Genomic DNA, 25,583 nt, shown 5'->3' with positions numbered 1-25,583 from the left:
CTTGAAACCCAGGCCTTTGTGAAAGTGTAAGAGTGTCAAGGAAGGCAGGACCGCATCTCCTGCTTTCCTTGACACTCTTTGCCTTGTGGATGGTGCCGAAAGCGTACCAGGCCCTTATGTGTATTAAGGCGGTGTCACACTAGCATTTTTTCCGTCTACTTTTTCCGTCGTTTTTCAGAAAATCGACAATATTTTGGCTGCGGCCTGTCACACACAAACGGTGTTTCGTCGTCATTTAGGCCGGGCGCACATTGAGACGCAGGCAACACAGGCGACACAGCACAGAGCAGGGCAGAAAAAAACTGCATCTCACTGGTTCAAACCTAAGCACGCATATTGACATGCAGGACAGCACAGCACAGGTACAGACCTGTGTCGGCTTGCGCGACGCAGTCGTTCGAACGCAGTTTCCTGTGCCACGTGCAGCGCAGCTTGATAGCAACTCACTCTTTAGTACTCAATAATGTCGTCGACGGAGCAACTCACCGTGGTACAGTGGAACCATGCGTGCTTTGGAGTCCGAGGGGTCTCCAAGCGCACGGGTTCGAATCCTGTCCACGGTCCGAGTGTAGGTTGGGCTTCCTTACTCGGGGCAACGGTTTCCAAGCGGGTGGGCTTTGAGATAGGAGGTACCCCAAAAGGTATCCCCTTTAGCCCATAAATTCCCGTGAAAACCCCACAACGTATAAATAAAAATAAAAAAAAAACTCATAGAGGCTGTTCGCCATGAAAGAGTGTTGTATGACACTAGTCATCCTGCTTCTATGAGAGGAACTTATAAGAACGAGTTATGGGGTCACAATGCATTGAGTCTACAATTAAAAGATGGTGAGTATGGGATATTGGTGTGTGAAAATTGTAAATACGACTTGGAGATTAGGTTTTCTGTTGATAGGCTATTGTTGTATGAAAACTGCAAATACGACTTGAAGATTAGGTTTTCTGTTGTCATGATGAACACTACCGCACAGGACGACAGACTGCTTCTCAATGTGCGCACCACACCAATGCTGCCCTGTGCTGTCCTGCCCTGTCCTACCCTGTGTCTACCCTGCTCTGCTCTGCTCTATGTCTCAAATTCTCAATGTGCGCCTGGCCTTACCGTCGTCACTTCCCGCCAACACAGACCGACAATGTAAACAAACATGGACTCATGGAGGCCACGCTGCGGCAAAGATAGCTGCTCTGAACGTAATACTGTGTATAACGAAACTTAGACGAGCTAAACAAGCCAAAAAGCGTGCATGGATGCGTTCATGGTTAGTGGTAGAACCAATGCACGTAGAGGCAGATTGAGGAGACGCGGCAAGTCTTGTGGTCTTGGTCTTGGTATGTAAACAAAGGCGGAAAACTTGCAGACGGAAACGATCCCTATCGTCTGACAAATTCATGCGATAAGTTCATGCGGAACGTTGAAAAATCGACGGAAATCGCAATAATCGACGGAAAAAGTGATAGTGTGACACCGCCTTTACCACGCCGGAGCCTTGCAAGAGTCTCGCACTACCTTGCCCCTCACGCAGTTCCTAAAGTTAAGCGCCAAACCACTCATGGTACAATAACTTTTTGATCTCTCGTTATTGTACCATGAAACCACTCTACCCAAACGTTCCCGCCACCGTGCACCCATGCAGTATGAGGCATATAGAAGCTGTGAATAGAGCATACGTCGACAGTTCATGTACTGAGTGCCTACTTATGTGACAGACCTCCACGCACCACTCCATCGCTCCCAGCAGTTAACAGTGTTTTGTATGTGTGTTTGTCGGTGTGTGTATGCTGTTAACTTGTTTGTTGTTTATGTGCATTTCACGTTGTGTATGATGTGTTTAGAGATATGTTGCTTGTATGTGCATTTATGCATACTGGTTTTCATACCATTTATGTGACTTTTACTAATAATAGCAGTATGCAAATGCAATGTAAACTGTATAAAATATTATAATTAATAAAAACTATAGAAAACTATATAAATAATGATTGCAATTTATGCTGAGAGAAGTAATAAATATAGGTAGTCTATACAAATGAAACGAGTACAATGAAAAGAGAAAGTAAAATATGGAAGGTGAAATATGGAAATAACAATACTGGAGACACCTGAAAATTGACTATTGTTTGATAGCCTTTGTGTGACTTTATATAATAATTGCAAAAAGTAAATGCAATGTATGTAATTTGTTATATGCATATCAAATGATAGACAACATACCTACAGAGAATTGTAAATAAAAATTGTAATTTATACTGAGAGAATTAACAAGTACAGGTAAACATATGAATAGAATACAACGATAAATGAAACGGAGCTGTTGACTCTCCGAAAGTGCTGCAGCAACTGATTGCCTGGGAGGTGTGGTTGTCAAATATGTAAGTACATGGCAGGTATTCACCACGTTGTTCGCTATGTTGTGCAGATACTACGTGCCACATACCAGTGAATGCGGGGCACATACCAGTGTCGTACGGGCACTGGCACGTGGTGCTGGTGAGGGCGTGACCTATTTCCTCGTAAGCACCTCGTATGCCCTGTGTACATCGGCTGCTTCGCACGCACGTATGTACTTGTACGTAGGTGCACCATACGTGCTTCTGACGGCTCAACCACCTGGTAGACTAGATCGCCCAGTGATACGTTTTTTGGTGGTGGCGGTAAATTATAGCCACGTATCTCCACGCATTGGTAAAATTCTACGTACGGGAGGATACGTATATATTACATACGTGAATGTGTGACAGTAATATAAGTCCCTTGTATACGGTTAGCAGTTGGAGGAGAGAAAAACTGGCGGAGTCGCCTCCGAACAGCTAGCCTCGTAGAAGCTGTTTTAGTAAGAGATGAAATGTGGTTTCCAGTTTAGATTATGAGTAAAGGACAGACCGAAGATATTCAATGTAGAAGAGGAGGACAGTTGAGTATCATTGAAGAAGAGGAGATGGTTATCTGAAAGGATGTGTCCAGTTGATAGGTGAAGGAATTGAGTTTTGAGGCATTGAACACAATTAAGTTTTCTTTGGCCCAATCAGAAATCTTAGAAAGATCAGAAGTCAGGTGTTCTGTGGCGTCCCTGCATGATCTGTTGACTTCCTGAAGGGTTGGTCGTCTTTGAAAAAAACGTGGAAAGATGTAGAGTGGCATCATTAGCACAGGACTGGATAGGGCAAGAAGTTTGGTTAAGATCATTAATGAATAATAGAAAGAGAGTGGGTGGCAGGACAATATATTTTTAAAAGAACAGTGGCCATCTACCACATCAACAATAGAACGATCCGAAAGGAAACTTGAGGTATAGTTGCAGAAAGAAGAATAGAAACCGTAGGAGGGCAGTTTTGAAATCAAAGCTTTGTGCCAGACTCTTTTAAAAGCTTTTGATATATCTAACGCAACAGCAAAAGTTTCACCGAAATCTCTAAAAGAAGATGACCAAGACTTAGTAAGAAAAGTCAGATAATCAACAGAGCGGCCTTGACGGAAGCCATTTTAGTGATCAGATAGAAGATTGTGAAGTGACTTGTTTGTGCATCATTAGCACAGGACTGGATAGGGCAAGAAGTTTGGTTAAGATCATTAATGAATAATAGAAAGAGAGTGGGTGGCAGGACAATATATTTAAAAGAACAGTGGCCATCTACCACATCAACAATAGAACGATCCGAAAGGAAACTTGAGGTATAGTTGCAGAAAGAAGAATAGAAACCGTAGGAGGGCAGTTTTGAAATCAAAGCTTTGTGCCAGACTCTTTTAAAAGCTTTTGATATATCTAACGCAACAGCAAAAGTTTCACCGAAATCTCTAAAAGAAGATGACCAAGACTTAGTAAGAAAAGTCAGATAATCAACAGAGCGGCCTTGACGGAAGCCATTTTAGTGATCAGATAGAAGATTGTGAAGTGACTTGTTTGATAATCTCCCTGTTGAGGATAAATATATATATATATATATATATATATATATATATATATATATATATATATATATATATATATATATATATATATATATATATATATATATATATATATATATATATATATATATATATATATATATATATATATATATATATATAAGAAAAAAAAATTACACTAGCAAGAGATTAAAGCAACAATAGTTTGAGGGATTAGAACGGCCACCCTATTTAGGAACAGCTGAATGTAGGCAAACTTCCAGCAGGAAGGAAAGGTAAAAGTCGATAGACAGTGATGAAAGACTTTGGCATGGCCAGGTGCATGCTAACACGGAAGCACAGTTTTTGAAAACAGTAGGAGGGACCTCATCAGGTCAATAGACCTTCCAATGGTTTTGGCAAAGTATTCTATATATTCCTTGGTTTAGGCCAACTAGGGCATGGAAAACATCATTACGAAGAATTTTAATTGATGTCATGAAATAGACAGAGGGAGGAGAAGGAGGGATAAGCCTAAAATCATCCAAGGTGGAGTTGTTAGCAAAGGATTGAGAGAAGAGTTCAGCTTTGGAAACATATGAAACGGCAGTGGTGCCATCAGGATGAAATAAACGAAGGAAAGATGAAGTATAATAATAATTGATTTTTTTTTTTAACAGATGCCAGAAGTCTTGAAGAGAGTTGGTGTTTGAAAGATTAAACCAAGGTTTAGAAGGTTTATTAGATTGAGAAAAAGAGTGAGGAAGTACGCCTCCATGCCAAAAACAATCACCTCTATTATGCGCTTAACACATAGAGATGGACCTCTGACACGGAAACGGTAATCATTCCAGGGAAAATCAGCGTAGGGTAGAGGCAAAATGCCAGAGGTACCTCCGATTTTGGGGATCCTAAGGAGGGACTGGAGAAATATGACAAGATACAAATATGAAATTGTGATCAGAGGAGCCCAACGGCGAAAAGAGAGTAATAGTATAAGCAGAAGGATTAGAGGTAAGGAAGAGATTAAAAAAAAAAAAAAAAAAAAAGGTAGGCGTATCTCCAAGGCGGTCAGGAGTACGTGTAGAGTGTTGTACCAGTTGCTCTAGGTTGATGATTCCCAAGCTTTTTCAGCTTGTTCCCCAATTTAACATGCCTCACTAAGCATATCATCCCTTTCACAAAATGTTGTTGACATTTATATATATGGTTAAATCAAAGTACTAGAGATATTTTCCTTTATTATTGCATTTGAACATTGTCAAGATGTCAAGAATTTTTAATACGTATTTATAATAAATAATAATTATTTATAATAAATAACTATTTATGATAAGTTTACTTTACAATTTTGTATACTAAGACAAAAGAAATAATAACAGGTACTGCGATGTTTCTTGATTTTCACATTTCTTAACCTTTTTGTCACCTCTCCATTATCCCCCCCAAAATTGTTAAATTACCTTCAGGGGTAATTTACCCACAGTTTAGAACCCACTGCTTTAGGTCATGGAGGATAGTAAAGTTGAAGGGATAGCGTGTTTTTTTTTATTTTTACTTCGTTACCTTTGGGCGATGCCCTCCTACATAATAAGTATTGATAAATAAATAAAGATGAAATCGGTTATTTTTTGGTATTTGCGTTTGTGGAATAAAATATAACATACATCAATCGCATTAATCTGTTTTGTTCGATTTGCTCGAGTTAGTGGAAGATTTGACAAAAGTTTTCATGTGTTAATCTAATTTACGAGTGATGTTATTAATGGATGAATTACCCTTTTTCTTTTTAGTTACCTAGGATTCTTTAAAAATCAATTTGATATACATAAATTTAATTTATGTATTGTGTAAGGTTAAACCTTAAATTTAAGGATGTTATAATTTGTAAGTTCTTGGGATGAACTCACTTCGTCAATACTGTTGACTTACCAATGTCACTTAATTGGCTCCTCTTGTATTTCCATGATAAGTTCATCACAGTATAGGGTATGGTTGAATGCTAATGAAAGATGAAAGAGAATACATTATAATTTCATATTCCTTTCCTCCTTTCTACCTACAAGGCCACACAACACAGTCTAACAAGAGATGATATTGAAACAATAACCTTTCCATAGGAGGATTGTTAGATTAGGTAAAGCAGAAATAAGTGGTCACTATCTCAAGAGAATACATTATAATTTCATATTCCCTTTCCTCCTTTCTACCCACAAGGCCACACAACAGAATTTAACAAGAGATAATATTGAAATAACAACCTTTCCATGGTAGGATTGTTAGATTAGGTAAACCAGAAATAAGCAGTCACTATCTCAAGGTTAAGTACAGCAGTACTCTAAGATATGTAATTGTCATAATCCCTTTAAAAAAAGTATAATTCACTCTGCAACTTATCTTATAAGTTTCCTTTCCGATCGTTCTATTGCAGCCGTGGTAGATGGCCGCTGTTCTAAATATATTTACAGTGGTGTTCCTAAGGGTTCTGTTCTATCTACCACTCTCAATTATTCATTAATGACCTTAACCAAACTTCTTGCCATATCCACTCCTACACTGATGATATCACCCTACATCTTTCCATGTCCTTTCAGAGAAGACCAACCCTTCAGGAAACCAACCGATTATGCAAGGACACACAACATTTTACTTATGATCTTTCTAAGGTTTCAGATTGGGGTAGAGAAAAATTTAGTAGTTTTCAATGCCTCAAAACCTCAATTCCTCCTTCTATCAACTCGACACAACCTTCCAGACAATTATCCCCTCTTCATTGACACTCAACTGTCTCCCTCTTCCACACTGAATATCCTTGGTTTGTCCTTTACTCATAATTTTTACTGGAAACTTCACATCTCATCTCTTGCTAAAACAGCTTCTATGAAGTTAGGTGTTCTGCGGCGTTTCTACCAGTTTTTCTCACCACTCCAATTGCTAACTCTATACAAGACCCTTTATCCGTCCTTGTAAGAAGCACTCTTCGCATGTTTGTGGGGTTCCGCTCATAGTTTTATTAGATGGGATGGAACCAAAAGCTTTTCGTATTATCAACTCCCCTCCTCTGACTGACCGTCTTCAGCCTCTTTCTCACCACCGAAATGTTGCATCTCATTTTATCTTTTATTCCATTTTTCATGGTAACTGCTCTACTTATCTTGTAAACTGCATGCCTCCCTTCCTCCTGCGGCCTCGCTGCACAAGGCTTTCTTCCTCTCATCCCTATTCTGTCCAACCCTCTAATACAAGCGTTATCCAGTATTCTTTATCATTCATACCTTTCACTGGTAAACTCTGGAATGCCCTATCTGCTGTATTTCCATTTTCCTACGACTTGAATAATTCTTTTAACGGGGAGGTTTCAAGACAAGATTAAGATATTTTGTTGCCCTTGGCAGGTCTCTTTCTTGTGCAAAAAAAGAAAAAAGCTCTCAACTCACTTAGTTACTAGGGGCCTATATTGAAATTAATATACTTGGGTACATCTTCCCGTTGATAAAAAAAAAAAAAAAAAAAAAAAATCCTCAAAGCTTATAAATTGACCTGTGTGAATGCAGTGATTTTCTTTTTATCATCTTTATATTGGTTAGGTTTCAGCACATTTCATTATTATGATTTCAATGCCTTGATGATTCTTTTACCTACAATAAATGAGCAAATTGTGTGATGAATCCCTTTTCCATGTTTTAAAAACACTACAAAAATTAATTAATCTCTTGGATATCCCAAACAGATAAATAGGGCTAAAACTGAACCAGCTTTCCTAATCTGCCCCATCACCAATATATGATTGTCCTTTGTTGAGCTTACATTTTTATTGGAATTCTCATCTTAGCACTACATTTTTAGTTGTGTATTAATTTTTGTCACTCATTTTTATCAGATTATCTTTATTTATTTATTTTCTTTAACTACATAGCTCCCTTGATTTAGCACTTTTTTGGATGCCAGTCTACATCTCAATAATAATCTTTTACAAAGGGAATAAATAAAAAACTCATTAAGTTTACAAAAACATTGTTTCACTTTGTACAACAACTGCTATACAAAAACTAATGCATGGGGTTTGTCCATGATTCATCACAAAAAGCATTGAGCAAAACTTGAACAGTTTCCTTTGCCAGATGCATTGATATTTGGTTCACAAACTAACAACACAAGAATAACATTAATAGTAAATAATAAATATTTATAAACAGATAAGGTTATTTCAACGTTATGCAGAGTAAATATGACTGCTGGTGTTACCATGAGAGTACCTGAGTGTGTGAACCAAAGTAGCTTCCATTGTCGGGAGAACTGGAGGCTAACAAGAAACTCTGAAAACATGAGTTCCTGCAAATCTTCTCATTGAGAAGACAAAACTTTCACTTAAAACCCTCACAACATAACACATACATGCTGATGATACAAGCTCTGTGTAGTATGATTATGATGCGTAAGTAGTAAGTACAATACAAAACGAACAGCTCAAGATTAAACATTTCTAGGTATAGATAACTTTCTGTTCTGAAGTTATGTTGCAGGGAGAGGGAAACAAGTCAATGTGAAGAGAAAATGTTGAGGATAAAGTGTCACAACCACAGCCACAGCAGCAACGGGCCGAGGTGGTGACTCATCACAGCCGACGACCAGAAGACCTGTGCAGTGCCTCGTCCTCCAGGAGTAAGGACCTCAAGCAGCCACAGAGGAAGGAGTTCTCACAGTGGCCCATGGCTCTCAGGCAACTTGGGTGTACTAGCATGTTGTAAAGGCACACTGAGGCTGACATGTTGCCACACTGACCGAGCATGGGCAAGCTTTGCGATTGGACCCAGCTTGTTGCCAGTGGTGGGGAGCGAGCGGCAGAGGATGGGTGGCGTGTGGGGTCTGGGAAATGACTTAATATTGTGCTGACACTGATTCAACTACTCATGGAATGCCGAGCAAAAGAAACTCATGACTGCCTGCCAGTTGACCCGTAATGTGCCAGAGGATAAAGACCGTGGAAACAAACAAAGTTACAACGAAGGACTTCCCAGTGCAGGCTGAGCCACACCCAACTAAGCGGACATTAGCATAACACACTACATGTGTTGTAAGAGGCTGTGTCCCCCCCCCATCATTGCACCCACCACCAGCACAGCCCCACGCATCTGACCCCCGAGCTGGTCCACCTCATACGCTCTCTCCCCTCCTGGCTCACAGAACTAGCACTACTACAGACAACTTTACCATCACACTCATTATTTATAAGACAATGAAATCAACTGTACAATTCTCTTAAGATTTCATCTAAGATAAGCTCTTTTCCATAAGATATTAAAGGCACTAGCAAAATATATGTGCCTTAACAACATATTGCCTTGTGGCCCAGGTAAGGTAAGAAATATAATACCAGCTCATGTTGGGTCAGGAAGGCTAGATCATGTCAGGTCAGTTGCCTAGAACTGTGTGCTAGTACTACTGCCTCTGAGAGCTCCACCTACTGGAATCCAAGTCCTTTATGGGTACCTGCAAAGCATCCAAACACCTCTCAGAAACCACCCGGGAAACAGCTTATATTAGTAAACCACATTCACAAAGAAGAAACAAGTGTATGTTACATATACGAACGGTATACATATGCCAGTGTTTTTCCAAAGAGATCTGAAGAGTGTACTACAAATGAAGGCAAACCAAAGCAGACAAGAGTGCAAATTCTACAATTTGAAAATTAAGAAAGACTTCATGCAGGGTCAGAAAGGATTGGCTAGATAAAATATAACAAGGAATAATTTAAATAAAAATAAATACATCAGTGTATGACTTTTTACACTGATTACATTATAATTACTTAATGAAAACAGTCCACTTTAATGCCTGGTGCAGTCAAAGAAAAGTTGGCCTGTAGCCAAGTGTTGATATTGCCTATTTGTGGCACATTTAAGAATTCCTAACCCGAATAAAAAGTGATCAACTTTTAAACTAATTCAATCTACCAAGAAGTCCTTGTTCTCAGAATGAAATTATCCTACAGGTGCTAATCCAATAGCACTGCAGTCAAAAATGTCTAAAATTGATACAATTTATGATGCAATGAAATATGTAAAGTACTTTATGAAAAATCAATCTAATGGGTTCAATGAACTGGCAGTCAGTCTGTCCATTCCCACATGTATATATCTAATCTCATACACTAATGCAGACCATTCTCACTAAATAATATGGCAGGCATGGTAAATAAAAATAAGCTTATTCTTCTAGTCTCATATTTGATCACAACACATGTTGAACATTGCACAATTACCACTGGGGCAACTTAAGACATTATTAAAGATGGTATGACTGTACTGTTAAATCATACAGGTTAGTACAAATAACTTAAGTGACAGCTCCACTACCATGATGACTGTGATGTGTGTGGCAGTGTAACTGCTCCCTGAGATGCAAAATGAAGGTAAGCATGTAAGCACCTCTTTTCTCATGAGACACATACTTGAGTGGCATGCAATGTATGAAAAAGAGTACAAATTTCTGAAATTGTGGAATCAATGTATATAAAGCAAGCAAGTTTTTAGGATGTATGCCAAAATATGATGAGGCAATGTTTGTATAATGAATGATGAAATAATGATTAGCAGCAAGATCACTACCAAAACATAAAATAAGATTTTATGAGCATTAAACTACATTTTATATGAAAATGAGAAAATAAAATTAAGTACTCATTATAAATAAGCACAATGTAAAAAATGAAATCGGTAGCATCCTTCAAATAAAATTACTTAAAGACTACCTTCACTAGTAGAATACACAGGGCTAAAATTATATCAAATGGCACAGGCAAAACAGGTTAACTTTTGCATGCAGAGATCAGTTATCCACACACAAAATGTCATAAAATCTGTAAATGATCCAAGATAATTTAATGAAAAAAAAAAAAAAAAATTCTTAAAGGAATGTGAAATAAGCTATAACATGCCTTGCATGAATTATATTAGTAATCTGTCAATAAACTATGAATATAAATATATGTATGTATATATATATATATATATATATATATATATATATATATATATATATATATATATATATATATATATATAAAATTTATAAGATTATACTTCAGTCATTCACTAAAATTAAATACTCTTGAAGAGCAACACTTACACACAATGATTGTGTAATCAATATATTAAAACACAAAATAATGTAGATTTATACACCTGAGTTTTGTTTGGAATTATGCTGAAATTCAAAATAAGATAGTTTTATAGCCACAAAAATACCAAGCTCTACTTCTGAATGTTAGTCTCCATGTGTCCCAAAGGCCTCATATTTATTCTGGGGGAGGTGGAGGTGGAGGGTGGGAGGGGAGGCTCTGAGGGAAGAGGAGGGTCTGAAGGGAGTGTCTGTGGTAGCATGGGCTGGTGAGGCATGTATATAGGTGGGGGTTGGGGTGGGGGTTGGGGTGGAGGTTGGGGTGGAGGTTGGGGTTGTGGTGGGGGTGGAGGAGGAGGTGGAGGGGGTCCCTGCATGTATGGGTGTGCTGGAGGGTGAAGGTGTGGGACATACGGTGGGGGGGGATAGCTAAAATTAGGGGGTGGGATTGCATATGTATAAAACTGTGGATAAGGATTAGGTCTAGGCTGAAGCAGGGGCATCATGCCTACTGGCTGTGGGTGCCGAGGAGGGTACTCAGGGTGATGGATTCCCCTTCCTCTAGGGTGGCGAGGAAAAGACTTTCTTTGATGCTGTTGAGGATTAGGCTGATGAGAAACAATCTCATTAACTGGAGGCTGTTGTTGACCACCACCCACCTGAGGCGCTGCATGGCTGGACCGCACCTCGTTGCCATTTCTTGGGAGCTTCGCCACAGGGACTTCTCCTGGACTGTGATCTCTCTCTCTCTTCTTTGATTCCTTATCTGGACGAAGGCGGTCCCGACTGATCTTGATCTTCAACGAGGTAGTGGGTGTGTCACGGGCCAGGTCACCAGCTGGGCTGCTTTCAGGGGAGGTGGATGAAGTGCCACCAAACAAATCCTTCTTGTTCAACTTGGATTTGTCAATCTTGAACTTGGGGATGCTGGGCGTGTTGGAAGTAGTGTTGGGATTGGCGGTGGGGATGGTGACTGGAGCTGGGGGTGCTGAGGCAGCATGGGTCCTCAGAGGAACTGATGAATTCTTTGGGGTGTAAAGAATTTTGTCCTTGGGGATGGTTATTTTGATGGGTGCTGTGCCTCCATCACCTGCACTGGCAGCTGTAGCAGCACGAGATGCCTTATCCCTGTCTTTGTCTTTGTCTTTGTGCTTTTTGTGCTTCTTTTTCTCCTTGTGTTCTTTGTGTTCCTTATGTTCCTTATCCTTGTACTTATCTTTTTCTTTATGTTTATGTTTCTTTTTCTCCTTGTGCTTGTGGTGTGGATGATCATTCTTGTGTTTCTTGTGTTCAGTGATAAGGGCTCCACTCACCACCACTGGCACCGCTGGCTCTGTTGGTGGCTCCTTGGGGTGTTCAGGCTGTGGCACCTTCAACCTCAAGACTGGCTCAATGGGAGCCTTTGGTGGCACCTCTACTGGAGCTGCTGGTGTACTGAGAGCAGGCGCAGCTGGTGGCTTTACAACAGCATTTGTGGCCGCTGCACTTGCAGCATCTGGACGCACCTTGATAGGTGTAGCAGGATCACTCAGTGCAGTGCGGTATCTGGTGTCCTCCAGCTTTGTGACCATGGGCACCAGCTCGGCTTCAGTACTCGTCCGTTCACTGGTCTTTTTCTCTGCTTCTCTTGATCGTTTGCTACTTGAACTCTTTGAGGTCTGAGGAGTGGTGTGAGTAGGTTGTGATGGAGCGACAGAACCATTGGTAGTGCCATGGTGTCGCACACTGTGGTGATTTGCCCCTGCAGTTGTACTAGCATTTTCTGACACTCTCAGGTCACTATTACCACCAGCACTGCTTGCATTTGTTGTTACATTATTACTTGCATGCTGATGCTGTGTTTGTGGTGCAGGTACCTGTTGCTGCTGGCACGCGACAGGGGACTTATTCTTCTGTTGTGAAGGAGGCAGTAGTAGACTGTTATCCTCTATTATTGCAGAAATATCCGGCTTAGTCTCTGTGTCTGAATTGTCAAAGAGTTGGTCTGGTGGCCCGTCACCAAGGTTAAGGAACGAGTTGTCATTCATGAAGTCACCGAGAGCAAACTCGGGTAAGTCACTATTATGAAATATTGTATTGTACTGTGATTTCACTTCTTCCTTTGGTTGCTCTGGCTTTGGCTCGGGAGGTTTGCGCTCTACACTTTTCTGTTCAAGTTTTATTTCTTTTTTCCTTTCTATTGATGCAGATTCTAATGACTGTCTAGAAGGTTTCACATCTAACAACTGCTGCTGTCTAATGTCTGATACACTAGGTTTCACATCTCCCTGTAATCTCCCGTCTACAGCACTGCTACTAGTCCTGCTACCTTTATCATAGCGTTCACTATCACTACGTGCACTCAGGTCCCTCCTTTGTTGCTGTGGTTGCTGCTGTTGATGCTGCTGCTGTTGTTGTTGCTGCTGGAGCTGCTGCTGTTGCTGTTGTTGCTGCTCTTGTTTAGGTGCTTCAGTATTGACTCTTAAGGACTCAAGGGAGGGCTGTAAGTCCCGAACCACTTGAGAAGTACTGTGGCTATGAGTCTTGTGGTTACTACTGTGCACAGCAGAAGCTTTAAGGTGTTCTGGGTGACTACTTCCTCGACTACTGCTGCTCTTAGAGCGAACAGGCAGCCCAGCATGCATGGCAGCATGAGAAGACGCGATGGTTGCTATAGCAGATGCAACAGCCTGAGAGGAGTGAGACGTTGACACCAGAGCAAACTTATTACTATCTCTTGGGTCAATCACGTCTCTGTCTCTCATCTTCTCTCGCTCTCTCCTTTCCTTCTCACGTTTGTTATATTCTTTCAAGTTCAGTTTTGAAGGCTGTTGATGCTGATGGGCTTGGGCTGGTGGCACTTTGATAGCTGAAAGCAAGTTTGTGCATAAACACCTGTTTTTCAGATCAACTGATATTATGCAAAATCATTTAATAATACAAAAAATAATACTAACATCCTATAATGAAACATTCAACTATATCACTTCTTAAAGAACCAAAAGTCAAACTTTCTGTCAAAGAACTATAGGATTAAGTAACATAGCATGGGAATATGGGAAAAAATAAAAATTAAGAGCTTAACCCCTTACGTGCGATCAGCCTACATATTGGCAGGTGAAATGTGAAACTGTAATGCCAATCAGCCTAAATATAGCAAGGGCTGTTAAAAACTGGCAGCAAGAGGTAGCGAACTGGCATTAGCACCATTGGAAAGAGCGTTTTCTTAGGTCAAGACTGACTATTATAACGCTGGCCTACGTTGTGTACTAGCAGTCCACCCTGCCCCTCCATCCCCATGTGATTCACAAAGGGTCTGGTTGACCCTGTCCCTCTCTTCCTTTGTGTGCATCGCTGGAGGGTTGTCTAGGCGCTGTGTAAACCTCTGGCACACACATACACGCGTACATATGCACACAAAACTGTGTGTGCACCAGAAATGAGCCATGAATTTCATTTTTTGTTTTGTGTAGTTGTAGGAGGTGATAGCTGTATGATGCAGACATACACGTGGTGTCATGATGTTTCGTGTTACACCATTCATTCTAGAGAGATGCAACGCATCGGGCCATGTATATGCAAAACTTGTGTTTGACAGGTGAAACCCCCATTTTCTGTTGGCCCGCAGGGAGGACATTTTCTTCATTTTTCAGACTGGCAGCCCACCACGGCCGAACCAGAGCACTTAGAGAGTTGCGGATTTTTATTTCAGATGCAGAAAAATATGATTTACAATCCCATAAGAAAAAACTCCCTTGGTTAAAGTTGAAAAATACCCGGAAATTATCAGCTGAGAGAGAGAGAGAGAGAGAGAGAGAGAGAGAGAGAGAGAGAGAGAGAGAGAGAGAGAGAGAGAGAAAAAAAAAAAAAAAAAAAAAAACGTACGTAAGAGGTTAAGCTGCCACACACTAATATGTCTCAGGAGATATCTAGGAAGATCAAATACATTACTGTAAGAAGGGCACCAGTATATGTCAAGATATAATACATGACTGAAATATACAAGAAAATATACAAAAATAACAAAACCAATATCATAAGCTTAAGCAAATTCCCTGGGAAAAAATATGATTGTGAATTACTCAACTTCAAAACCATGATTTAAAAAAAAAAAACATCTTCATAAAATACTAAATTGTTCTTATTATTACACATTATTTTTAGTTATATAAAACAATGAAGGGAAACATTGTTACTCTGCTAAATTACACTGCACTTCCCTTACTCTCATGAAAAAAAGAAAAAAAATTTTTACTTTGAAATAACAAAAATAGCTAACAATCAAAACAGCTCTTAACAGTATCAAAAATCTCTTAATGAACATTATAATTCAACCTTTGCTCTCTCTCTCTCTCTCTCTCTCTCTCTCTTATGCATACCTGCTTTATTGTGGGAGTTGTGGGATTCATGCACATGTGATGCCGCTGTGGATGACTGACCACTCCCAGGGATGCTGGAGCGAAGAGAGGCTGCCGTGGAGGAGGAACCTGCCTGATTGCTGCGTCCCCGGTCCTCAGTGTGTTGCAAGGAGCTCATGATCTTCCTGAGTCGGTTGGGGCACTTGTCCAGGATGGCAAGGAACTCAGCCGTCAAGGACTCCAGCAATTCCAGCGTGACTGTCTTGTCCACATACCAAAACCAGTCCTTGCCCTCCGTCGCCCTCTGGATCTATTGGTGGTGGTGAGACAGGGCAGGGAAAGTTAAGAAACAGGATAAAGTTGAGAGACATTGCTTGCACTTAGACCATAAGATCAAAGTGATTTGCTCTTATTTAAATACATCCAAAAATAAAAAGAAAAGGCTGCAAAGTAGAAACTAAGATCTGATATACAAAAAAATGTGGTGATGAGAATGGAAATACTTCCATCACTTAATCATGCACTCTTTCCTGGCTTATAAAGCCTCTTAATCTTGTATTATCTTCAAACATATACAAATTTAACAGGCAACTTAATTAATTACATTATGGTCAATGAATAAATGAAAATTGGAGATAATAAAAATCTCTTATTTGTGATCATAATAGTAAGTATAAAGAATACAAAGTTGGTGTCATTTAGGAAGTTATCTCAAACAGTAATCACAGCCCAAAGTATACATTTTGACATTAAAATCTTGGACATCATATTGTAAAGCAACTTAAAATCAATCCCTTGCCATATCGCAGTTCACCTAATGCACCCACAGTATATGGTAGATTTTTCTAGCTAATATACTGGTATGTAAATTAATGTTATAGAATCCTTATTAAGTAGTGGGTTTCTGTGGCAGACAGTATATATATATATATATATATATATATATATATATATATATATATATATATATATATATATATATATATTAGTGTATTGTCGTCTACGTGGGAAGCTGTGGGCAATTTTAATTTTTACCCAACCAACAACTCTCATGTTTTTTCTCGTGAGACATGTAGTGACCTTAAAAAAAAAGTGGCAGAGAAAGATGCTAACTATAATAGAGAAGTTAAGAGTCCTTAATAATGTTTAAGGAAGGGAGAAGGTACATGAACATAGGCTGCCTTTAAGTTTTGGAATGTAACAACTGTGAGTCAAGGGACTACTATATAAAAGAATTATTCAAATCCTTGAGTTGTTTTCCTAAATTATATTGCACGATGATCTTAAAGGCTTACTTCATAGTGGCTCCAGGTGCAGACTATGTAGATGCACACACAGGCCACCACTGTTGGCTTGTATTGGAGGCACATGGTGGTCATATGAAGACTGGGAAAAGAAGAAAAAGGGATTATCAGTAATTTGTGTACATAATAGTCAGTCTGACAGAATGATAAGGAATCTTGAGAAACCTTATTTAAAGTCATAAAGTATTGTGCTTTAAATGCTCAGAATGAGAGCATAGGTCCTGAAGCAAGAGGAACGCCTTCCAGCCCCGAAATGATTGACAACCTAGAAAAGAGAAGACGAGATCTTAAGGTAATGCTGTACTGTACTGTTCATGTGGTCAAACCTCCAGAGATTGTGTGGCCCAATAGAATGCTTGCCTTTGCTCTTGCTCTCTAAATGTTACTCCAGGAATCATTAGCTGATAGATAACAAGCACATTACTTGTTATTTGCAGCTGAATACATGCATTATTTAATCAATTTCCCATACTGGCTATAAATAAAACTGAAGAGAAGGTAGAAATAATTTAGGATGCTAAATAACTACCAATTCCAGAAGTAAGGAATAAAACATAACTGAACATTAGCTTAGCAATACCCATGCATTTTTTCAACCAGCCAGTCTAAATTATGCCTTTAACATAATTTTGGTAAGAAGTTTTGTCAATGATTACATGAAAACATGCAAAAATCTTTGACACAATAAAATACTAAACTTCTTAAGTTTTAAAGTAAAATTACTCAGTTACCTAAGACACATGTAGTCATGTACTATTAGACATGAATTTATCTGCTTATGCCTTTAACATCTAAAGAAATTTTATCCAGAAACATGAAAATTGCAAATCTAAATTAAACATGAGCACCAGCTGAAATACTTGCAATGTGCAATTGAAAATATCAGCTATGATTCCTGAGAAGACTGGTAGGCTGTATATCATAAGCGGATAGAGAGCAGGCTGTTGCAATGTTGAATTTTATGTTTTCCAGCTTTATGTATTGGCACAACTCCCTCTAAACCAACTTAAAAGTTACCCACACCAACAGTGAGGGATAGCCCCTTTCTGGGTGCAACAAGGTGTAGCAGGAGAGAAGAGCAGAGCACTAGCTAGCCCAGTGCTGCCAGGAAGAAGCTACCGGGTATCTCAGCAACCTATTCTCCATCATAACACATTTTTCTGGCTGTGCAAGTGTGTGTGTTTGTGTATATATGTGCACACATAGATGGACAAGAGTTCAGGAGACTTGAACCAAAAGTTGCAGCACAGCAAAAAATTTGCATAATTAAATTGTGATGTATATATAAATATACACAAATAAAAATTAATCAACAGTGGCAACTGGACAAAATCCTGTCCATCTTCCATCAACTTGGATGAAAAGTGCAACTCCCAAATGTTGATGATAAAAAAAATTCCAATTTTGTGAATTTTAATAAGAATGCATTCTTTTTTATGACACTCAAAATGTCTCCTCAAAAGAGGAGTTAACCAGATACTTTCAATATCAAGAGGTCCACAAAAAATGTTACACTGTGTATTGTTTCTCTACTGATCTGTTGCAGTGACATAACATGAATGAGACAGTAATGTATTGCATCAGTCAGAACACAATGATGTGAGTGAGGAGAGATAGGCAGATGCAGGCCAGAACAGCACAGCTGGTGAGCTGTCTTCCTACTGGACTGTTAAAAGTGGGGCCCATGGACATGATACTGGCAGGAATGACAAACAGTCAGCCAGTGATAATAACCTGCTGGTAGCCATGAAATACGAGGTTTGGGCCAAATCTTTGGTGGCTGTTGTTGGAGTGTCGGTCAGCACAGCAGCATCAGAGCACAGGTAGTGGGTGACCCGCAGCCGACCGCCCCTCCAGGGCAGCCAACCACCGGGAAAAGAAAAGATAAACACTTTTAGAAAAATGTGTCCACCTACCTTGCCACAAAAGATTCACCAGGCCCTTCACACTGAAATATCAGGTGCTGATCAACCAGCTACATTCACACATTATGAACACACTTTAAGTAGTTTTCTATATATTCAGTTTTAAATATAATGTAAATAATAAGAAACTTCTGTTTTACTCAATATTCTACACATATTTTCACTTAATGGAAAAGCAAAGGTAGATAAAAATTATACTGAATTTTTACTTGAACAAGCAAAAATTTCCATCTGATCATAAAGTTTTTTTTTACATATGAACACTTGAATTCACAGTACAATAGTACACATTTGTACACAAGAAGCTTAGATTAACATGTAAGTCTATCTTTCATTACATGAATCATAAAACATTTCACTTTTAACAAATAATGAGAAGTTACTAAACGATTCATAATAAAATTCCCTCTTAATACCAAAATACTGAGAATATTTAATTTAACCAATGTCCCAAACTAAGCAGAGTGAGGAGAGGAAATAAGCAGCTCACATCTCACTGATGCTCAAACATCTGTGTTTTGACAATAACTACCTGAGTACATTGTTGGCTCTCCCCACTTGTGATTAACTTCATGTTTGACAATCAGTCAATTTGAATGACTGGGTCCTTATCAAAACAAATTAAAAAATTCTGCTAAATATGTATATTTATGTATGTATGTATGTATGTATGTATGTATAAATGCACATGAATGTTAATGTATGTGTGGAAGCAAGCATGTGTCTTTACAGTTTGGTATCAATTTTCATCCATGTGTGAAGTAGCATGGACAGAAGTTATGATCATCATGGATGAGTGTTGGCATGATGAAGCACACAGAGGAAGGTGAAATTGGTAGAGGCAAGGAGCCAAAGGAGCCACTGATCATGGAAGACCTCTGCATTATTGGTGCTATGTAGATTTGTCCAGCAAATACAGAAAAAAAATTGTGACATTCATAAAATAGTGCATCCAAGAACAGCTTATGCAGTAGATTGTTTTCTTTTTCTCTTTTTGATACTATGAGTAGCATTCACCAAAGTACTTCCACCAGTTCCTCACTAATCTTTATCCCAGAGTGAAATGAGAGAACAGATGTAAGAAATGCCTATACCATCCATTTACTAAATCTTATATACAGTATAAGTCCATTAATCCTAACACTTGATTATTTGAATTTCCCAATAGTCCAAATTTTATATGGTAAAAAAAAAAAGGCAATGCTGCTCACCAACAACCTGGCAGAAGCCGCTGCTTCCGTCAAAGGTGTAATTCATATATTTTCAACATGATTTATTTGATTTTCAAATTTTTTCTTCTTTCGAAATTCATGTTACTCAATTTAATGCCCCTTCATCTCCCACCCCAAAATGATTTCCCACAACTCTCCCAAGATTACTGGTTGGTGTGAGGTAGGAATAAGTTAAAAAATCATAACTTAAAAGTAAGAGAAATGATGTAGAATATCAATCAATTCACTATTTGTCTCACCAGAAAAACATATACACGAGAAAATCAATGGATATTGGAGACCGAAAACTGTCCAGTTATATTGGGGACCTGGCATGGTGGCATCTTTAGGGGTACATCCTGATACTACGACAGACTCCTGGTCCCCTGCTCATCAGATTAACGGACTTTTACTGATTTCCAGTACATACTCACTCCAAAAGAAACTATCAACTACTCTGCTTGTTTTAACATCAAAGAAGTTTGATCAGTAATTTGTTTTTGCAAATGTATGAATGTTAAATATAAACCATGTCCTGCATTTCTGTTCTTGTAACAAAATAAAAAGGTAAATGTACTCCGAATATCTGCAGATGCTAATGGTTTTCAGGAAGAGATGAACATGTTAATAGTAGAATTGTGCCACAAATAATGTAATGATACAATAATGATTAATGTTACTTAGTAACTTGTTCACAAAGAGAGCAATGTATATTGCTGTCATGAGAGAGAGAGAGAGAGAGAGAGAGAGAGAGAGAGAGAGAGAGAGAGAGAGAGAGAGAGAGAGAGAGAGAGAGAGAGAGAGAGAGAGAGTCTAAAACATAATAAGGATTAAAACCAGATACAATTAAATGCTTCGTGTTAAAGACTTCTCTCTCTGTATTGGGAAAGACAAGAGTAGTTTTCATAAGAAATATAAGAAAGAAATACACCATTAAAACAACCATGTATGACAGAATAAAAATCATTTTGAGACCGAAGAGGGACACATTTCTGGGAGTGGAGGGTGAAAAGAAAAGAAATAGTAGTTAATGAGCTGTGATGACCAGGTGAGTCAAGTGGCAATGCAACACCACACTTCAAATAAATCACAACCTTTCCATACCACTGCAACACTACCAGTTTGTTGTGATCATATCTGTACAGAAAGGAAACAAAAAATATGAGAGAGAGAGAGAGAGAGAGAGAGAGAGAGAGAGAGAGAGAGAGAGAGAGAGAAAGCAGACAATGTAGTCAAAAGAGAAATGGCTGTAATAATCCACCTTCAGGATGGCTTTAAAGACCAAAATCATTGTGGTAAAATAGTGCAGACATTGATTAAAATACAGCATGTAGCATGTGTGAATACAAAAAATAAAGCCTTGTAAAGTAATACATTTGCTTTTAGCACCACTGGAGGTTATCAAGCAGAATATGAGTATGAATACAATCTTATCACACATAAAAACTAAGTTTAATACAATCTTATCACACATAAAAAATTAAGTTCAATAGAGCTCCATCATATATGATATGTGAAAAAAGATTAGAGTAAGGATAAAACATAATATAAAATAACAGCAAAAGGACTTTATATTCACATGAAATCAGTGTAAGCTATTAGAGAGAGAGAGAGAGAGAGAGAGAGAGAGAGAGAGAGAGAGAGAGAGAGAGATAAACAGGTGAGATGCACTGAAACCATACATGACCATTCATCATATACCAGTCAAATATAAAAATGAGATGACACAGCCATAAACCACCTTGGAATGATGATGCAAGAAGACCGACCCCCCTTGCAGTGCCTAACCATGGCAGGATGTCAGAGAAGTGCCTGGTGTTGTGAGTTGATGTAATGTGTAAAGGAATTTGGGTTGTATCATGAGAGATGGTGGTGTTAAAAGGAGCATGGTGTATTTGTGAGGTGTGTTTTTCCTTTACACAATGGTCCATCTTAGTGTAGGTGTTGTGGTGGTGGTAGGGGGGTTTGGCAAGAAGGCGCTGTGACCTGTCAGTGGGTAAGAGTGGCCACTTACCGCGTACGAGATGACAGCACTTGACTACATGGGTGTGAGGGTGGTCTATGGCAACGTCAAAGCCCAGGGTTTGTAGGAGGATGTTCTCATTGACCACCAACTCCTGAGCTCGCTCCAGGTAACCCTGTGATGGCAAAGGGTGTTAAAACCTTGAGCACTAGTGACTGTGGTATGCATTTCAGTTGAAGAAAATACTAATAATGATGATGCTGACAAAAATGCATTAAAAAATTCTTAAATAAAATGTTTCTAATGGGGAAAAAAAAGAAAAAGTATGTATGAGATTCGGGAGATTACAAGAGATAATAAATAAGGCAAATTAGAAACTCACACTAAGTACAGAAAAGTTAATATTTTGCAAAATAAAAGTGATTAACTACTATGAAATTATACCAGTAAGGAAAGAAAAGAACAATTATGTAAATGAAGGACGAGTGAAATAACAATCACATGATGATACTTGAAGTGATAAGACTTTCAAGAAAAAAAATCTGCCGATACATTTTATGAAATATCAGTCTTGTCAAATCTTAATATTACTTGGAATATAAAGTACTCTGATGTCAAATACAGAACTATGTTCCTGAAAAGCACACCTACTGATAAAGTTCACTTGTTAAATAGGTTTTTGTGCTTAATCTTTGATCTGTTCATTGGAAAAACCACATGTCCACATTCAGAACCTAACACAAAACATACAAAGGCTAGATTTCTAGCCTTGTTCATTGGAAAAACCACATGTCCACATTCAGAACCTAACACAAAACATACAAAGGCTAGATTTCTAGCCTTCTTTAAAGTAAAGTTACAATTCCCAAACTTAAATTCCCATCTATCTAGGTTAATTTTGGATAAAACATGAAAGAGACTATTCTTGTCAATCTTGCTTAGGATTTGATCACAAACAAACAGACATTGTGAGCTAAACATGCAGAATACCCTTACAACTTTAATCATTAAGACTCCATTAGGTTATCAACTCACACCAGCAACTTATGTAACAGGATTGACATAATGTTCTTCAGTCTATATACTAACAGTTGCAAAAATTTACTTGGAAAAAAAAAAAAAAAAAAAAAAAAAAAAAAAAACTGCATCGATTCTCAAATTATTGTCAAAGTCTACAGTAAGGTTATCAAGCCCCACCACCACCAGCGCCTTGGAGCTGCAGTCCATCGCACCACCAGCACCACAGCCACCAAGATGAATCCCTCCAGCGAGACTCCAGTAACCAGCTCAAGCAACTGACCTCAGACTGTGTGTCAAGTGGTGGCTGGTCACGGAAGAGGCAGTGATAGGCCACTTTGATGACATGTTCCAGCTTCCTGGGCTGCTCCTCCACCTTGGCTGCCAAGAAGAGGGCTGCTGGTGCGATGGCATTCCGGTGAAAGCGAGTGAATGGATGAAACATGTAGAAGCGATGCATATACACGATGGCGGTGTTGATGGCCAGCTGGTTACTGTGGGGCTTAAGTTAAGGAAACTACACCATTGTAATATAGGATTCAAAACCAAAAAAATTCACCTATACGGCCTGGGGCCAATGAGAACTTGAAACATCCTTTCATATGTGCAACACACACACATACTAGGGAAGTTTGTCATTGCCATTATACAAATAGTTGCACACACAAACAAACAAACAAACACAGAATGGACAAAAGTGTGTAATGATATGATATTCATTACTGCTTACAGTACCTATCTACTTTTTCCTCCTGAATTACAAGATAGAGATGGAAATGGACTCATGGGGGGGGAGGGAGAGAGAGAGAGAGAGAGAGAGAGAGAGAGAGAGAGAGAGAGAGAGAGAGAGAGAGAGAGAGAGAGAGAACTACCTTCATAATACAAATTTTATCTTCCTTTATTATTAATAAAGTAGATGAAGAAATGAGATACCTTGCTGCATTCTAATAAACTCTTGCAAGAAACATAAGAACCTTAAAGCAGCACAATAAATTATTGTTAAAAGCAATGGTAATTTGTTTGTACAACATGGAAACCTATCTGTTGAAAGTGACGATGACCTACAAAAGCTTATAGACATTTAAAGTCTGGTTCAAATGAGTAAAAATTTGGCACCTTTACAGTTTGGTGTTCTGGCACACAACCAAATCTTTGAATATTGCGACAGGTTCATAAAAAAACCCTCTACCACCACGAAAAATTATCGCAAGTCAAGATCAAGGAGCTCCCAGTAACCAACAAGGGTTAGGAAGAATCCATAATTTAAAGCATACTGACCTGGTCTAACCTAATATTAACTACAACTGATTATTTATCCAAGATTCCACTATCTCATATAGGTGATGCTTTAGATCAGTAGTTCATTAGAACATTACATACAGTTAAAGAACATTTTAACCCCACTGTTATACATGCTATTGTTGTGAAAAAGTAACACGCGTACATTTAATTCATTGCCAATTGAACCTTTCTAAAATAATCACCCTTTTGAAAATCCATAAGGCCAATATTTGTGTTAATCATAAGAAATGTGTCTAATCGCTCTAATAATTTCCTATAATCCCATTCTGAGTGTTGTACAATCAATACGCCTCATAGTAGGTAGGCTGGGGTGAATGACCAGCACGATGCATTACTCTGATATCCCACGCACCATAACATTACTCCCAGCCAAACACTAACAAAAAAAACAAACAAACCACCCCGGGTACGTTCTTAATGCCCTTCCATGATGCAAAGGTCACAGTGACTCTCACAAAGGCCTGGGAATCCCTTCTGGTCTACATTTGGCACCGCGAACACTGCAGTAAGGGCGGGCCAGCCACCACCAGCACCAGCCTTGCACCATGCACCATGCAATACTACGCTGCATGTTACATCACTTACCGCCTTAACCCCACCTCCCCCTACCCTATATGCACGAGCCAAAGAACCTCCACTACGCCGTCCACCAAGGCTTAGGTACGAAGAGTGGTTAATGAGGCAGGTAACACGCATATTGTACCAAGATGATGTGCAGGTGAGGTCAGGCAACACAACATGGCCGCCACGACTCTCGTATTACCCACCACTACATTACAACCTAACAATACTCCCTTATCCCTCACCAAATACCACCCACACGTACTAAAACATTATATACTGCCACTATAGAACCCTGAGATATAAACACCACATGGAGAAATGGTCGCATAAGAGCACACTCGTACTTAACATGAGTGTGGGAGGCGAGGGTAACACACCACCACACAATACAAAAGGATACACTTGCAGCCTCTGGCCCATGTCTTGGATAAGGTTGGCGCCTTGCTGGCGGTAGGATAGTTCTTTCTCTGCATCTATTCCACATCTTCTGCTGGGAGAATTGTTGAGTTCTTCCTTGGTGAAGTACCACCTCTCCTCCGCCGCCATGAGCACAACACCGGACTGATGTGACGTCACGCCGGAAGCTCCAACATTCCAAAAACTCTCCCGCACTTTGCATCATGTGACTCAAACCTGAACAACCACGACTATCTTATCAATAATCATGCTTTCGTTATTATTTAGATATATTAAGACAATGTTTCTAGCTATCGAATATCATGAAACTCTAAAAGTAAAGCGAACACAGGTCATCAAAATATTTTTAAAAGTTTTTCAGTCGTTAAGATATTATAAGTCGTTCCCATATTTCAGCATTCAACAAAAATAAATCGCTCTAAATACACTAAAATACTACTAGGAGGAGTTTACATAATATAAATAAGATCGTAAGCATAATTTATTTTGAGATATGCATTCAAGTCTTTGTGGAGAATGTTTGTTATACATTTTT

General features: G+C 39.0%; 1 protein-coding gene across 1 annotated transcript; it reads right to left on the bottom strand.

Annotated features, from left to right (window-relative positions):
• Positions 1-7,883: 7,883 nt before the first annotated feature.
• Positions 7,884-25,214, bottom strand: LOC123515673 (cyclin-T2-like). Its single transcript, XM_045274501.1, has 8 exons — positions 25,032-25,214; positions 23,049-23,259; positions 21,800-21,923; positions 18,384-18,429; positions 16,641-16,731; positions 15,367-15,655; positions 11,668-13,856; positions 7,884-9,376 (listed from the first exon to the last, which is right to left on the bottom strand). Exons 1-8 carry the CDS (start codon positions 25,175-25,177, stop codon positions 9,326-9,328), a joined length of 3,147 nt encoding a protein of 1,048 aa, XP_045130436.1. The 5' UTR covers positions 25,178-25,214; the 3' UTR covers positions 7,884-9,325.
• Positions 25,215-25,583: the final 369 nt, after the last annotated feature.

This window comes from Portunus trituberculatus, chromosome 39 (genome assembly GCF_017591435.1).
Source record: "Portunus trituberculatus isolate SZX2019 chromosome 39, ASM1759143v1, whole genome shotgun sequence".
Classification (NCBI taxonomy): domain Eukaryota; kingdom Metazoa; phylum Arthropoda; class Malacostraca; order Decapoda; family Portunidae; genus Portunus; species Portunus trituberculatus.
The sequence above is the reverse complement of the archived record's forward strand: the minus strand, read 5'-3'. Positions and strand labels throughout refer to the sequence as shown.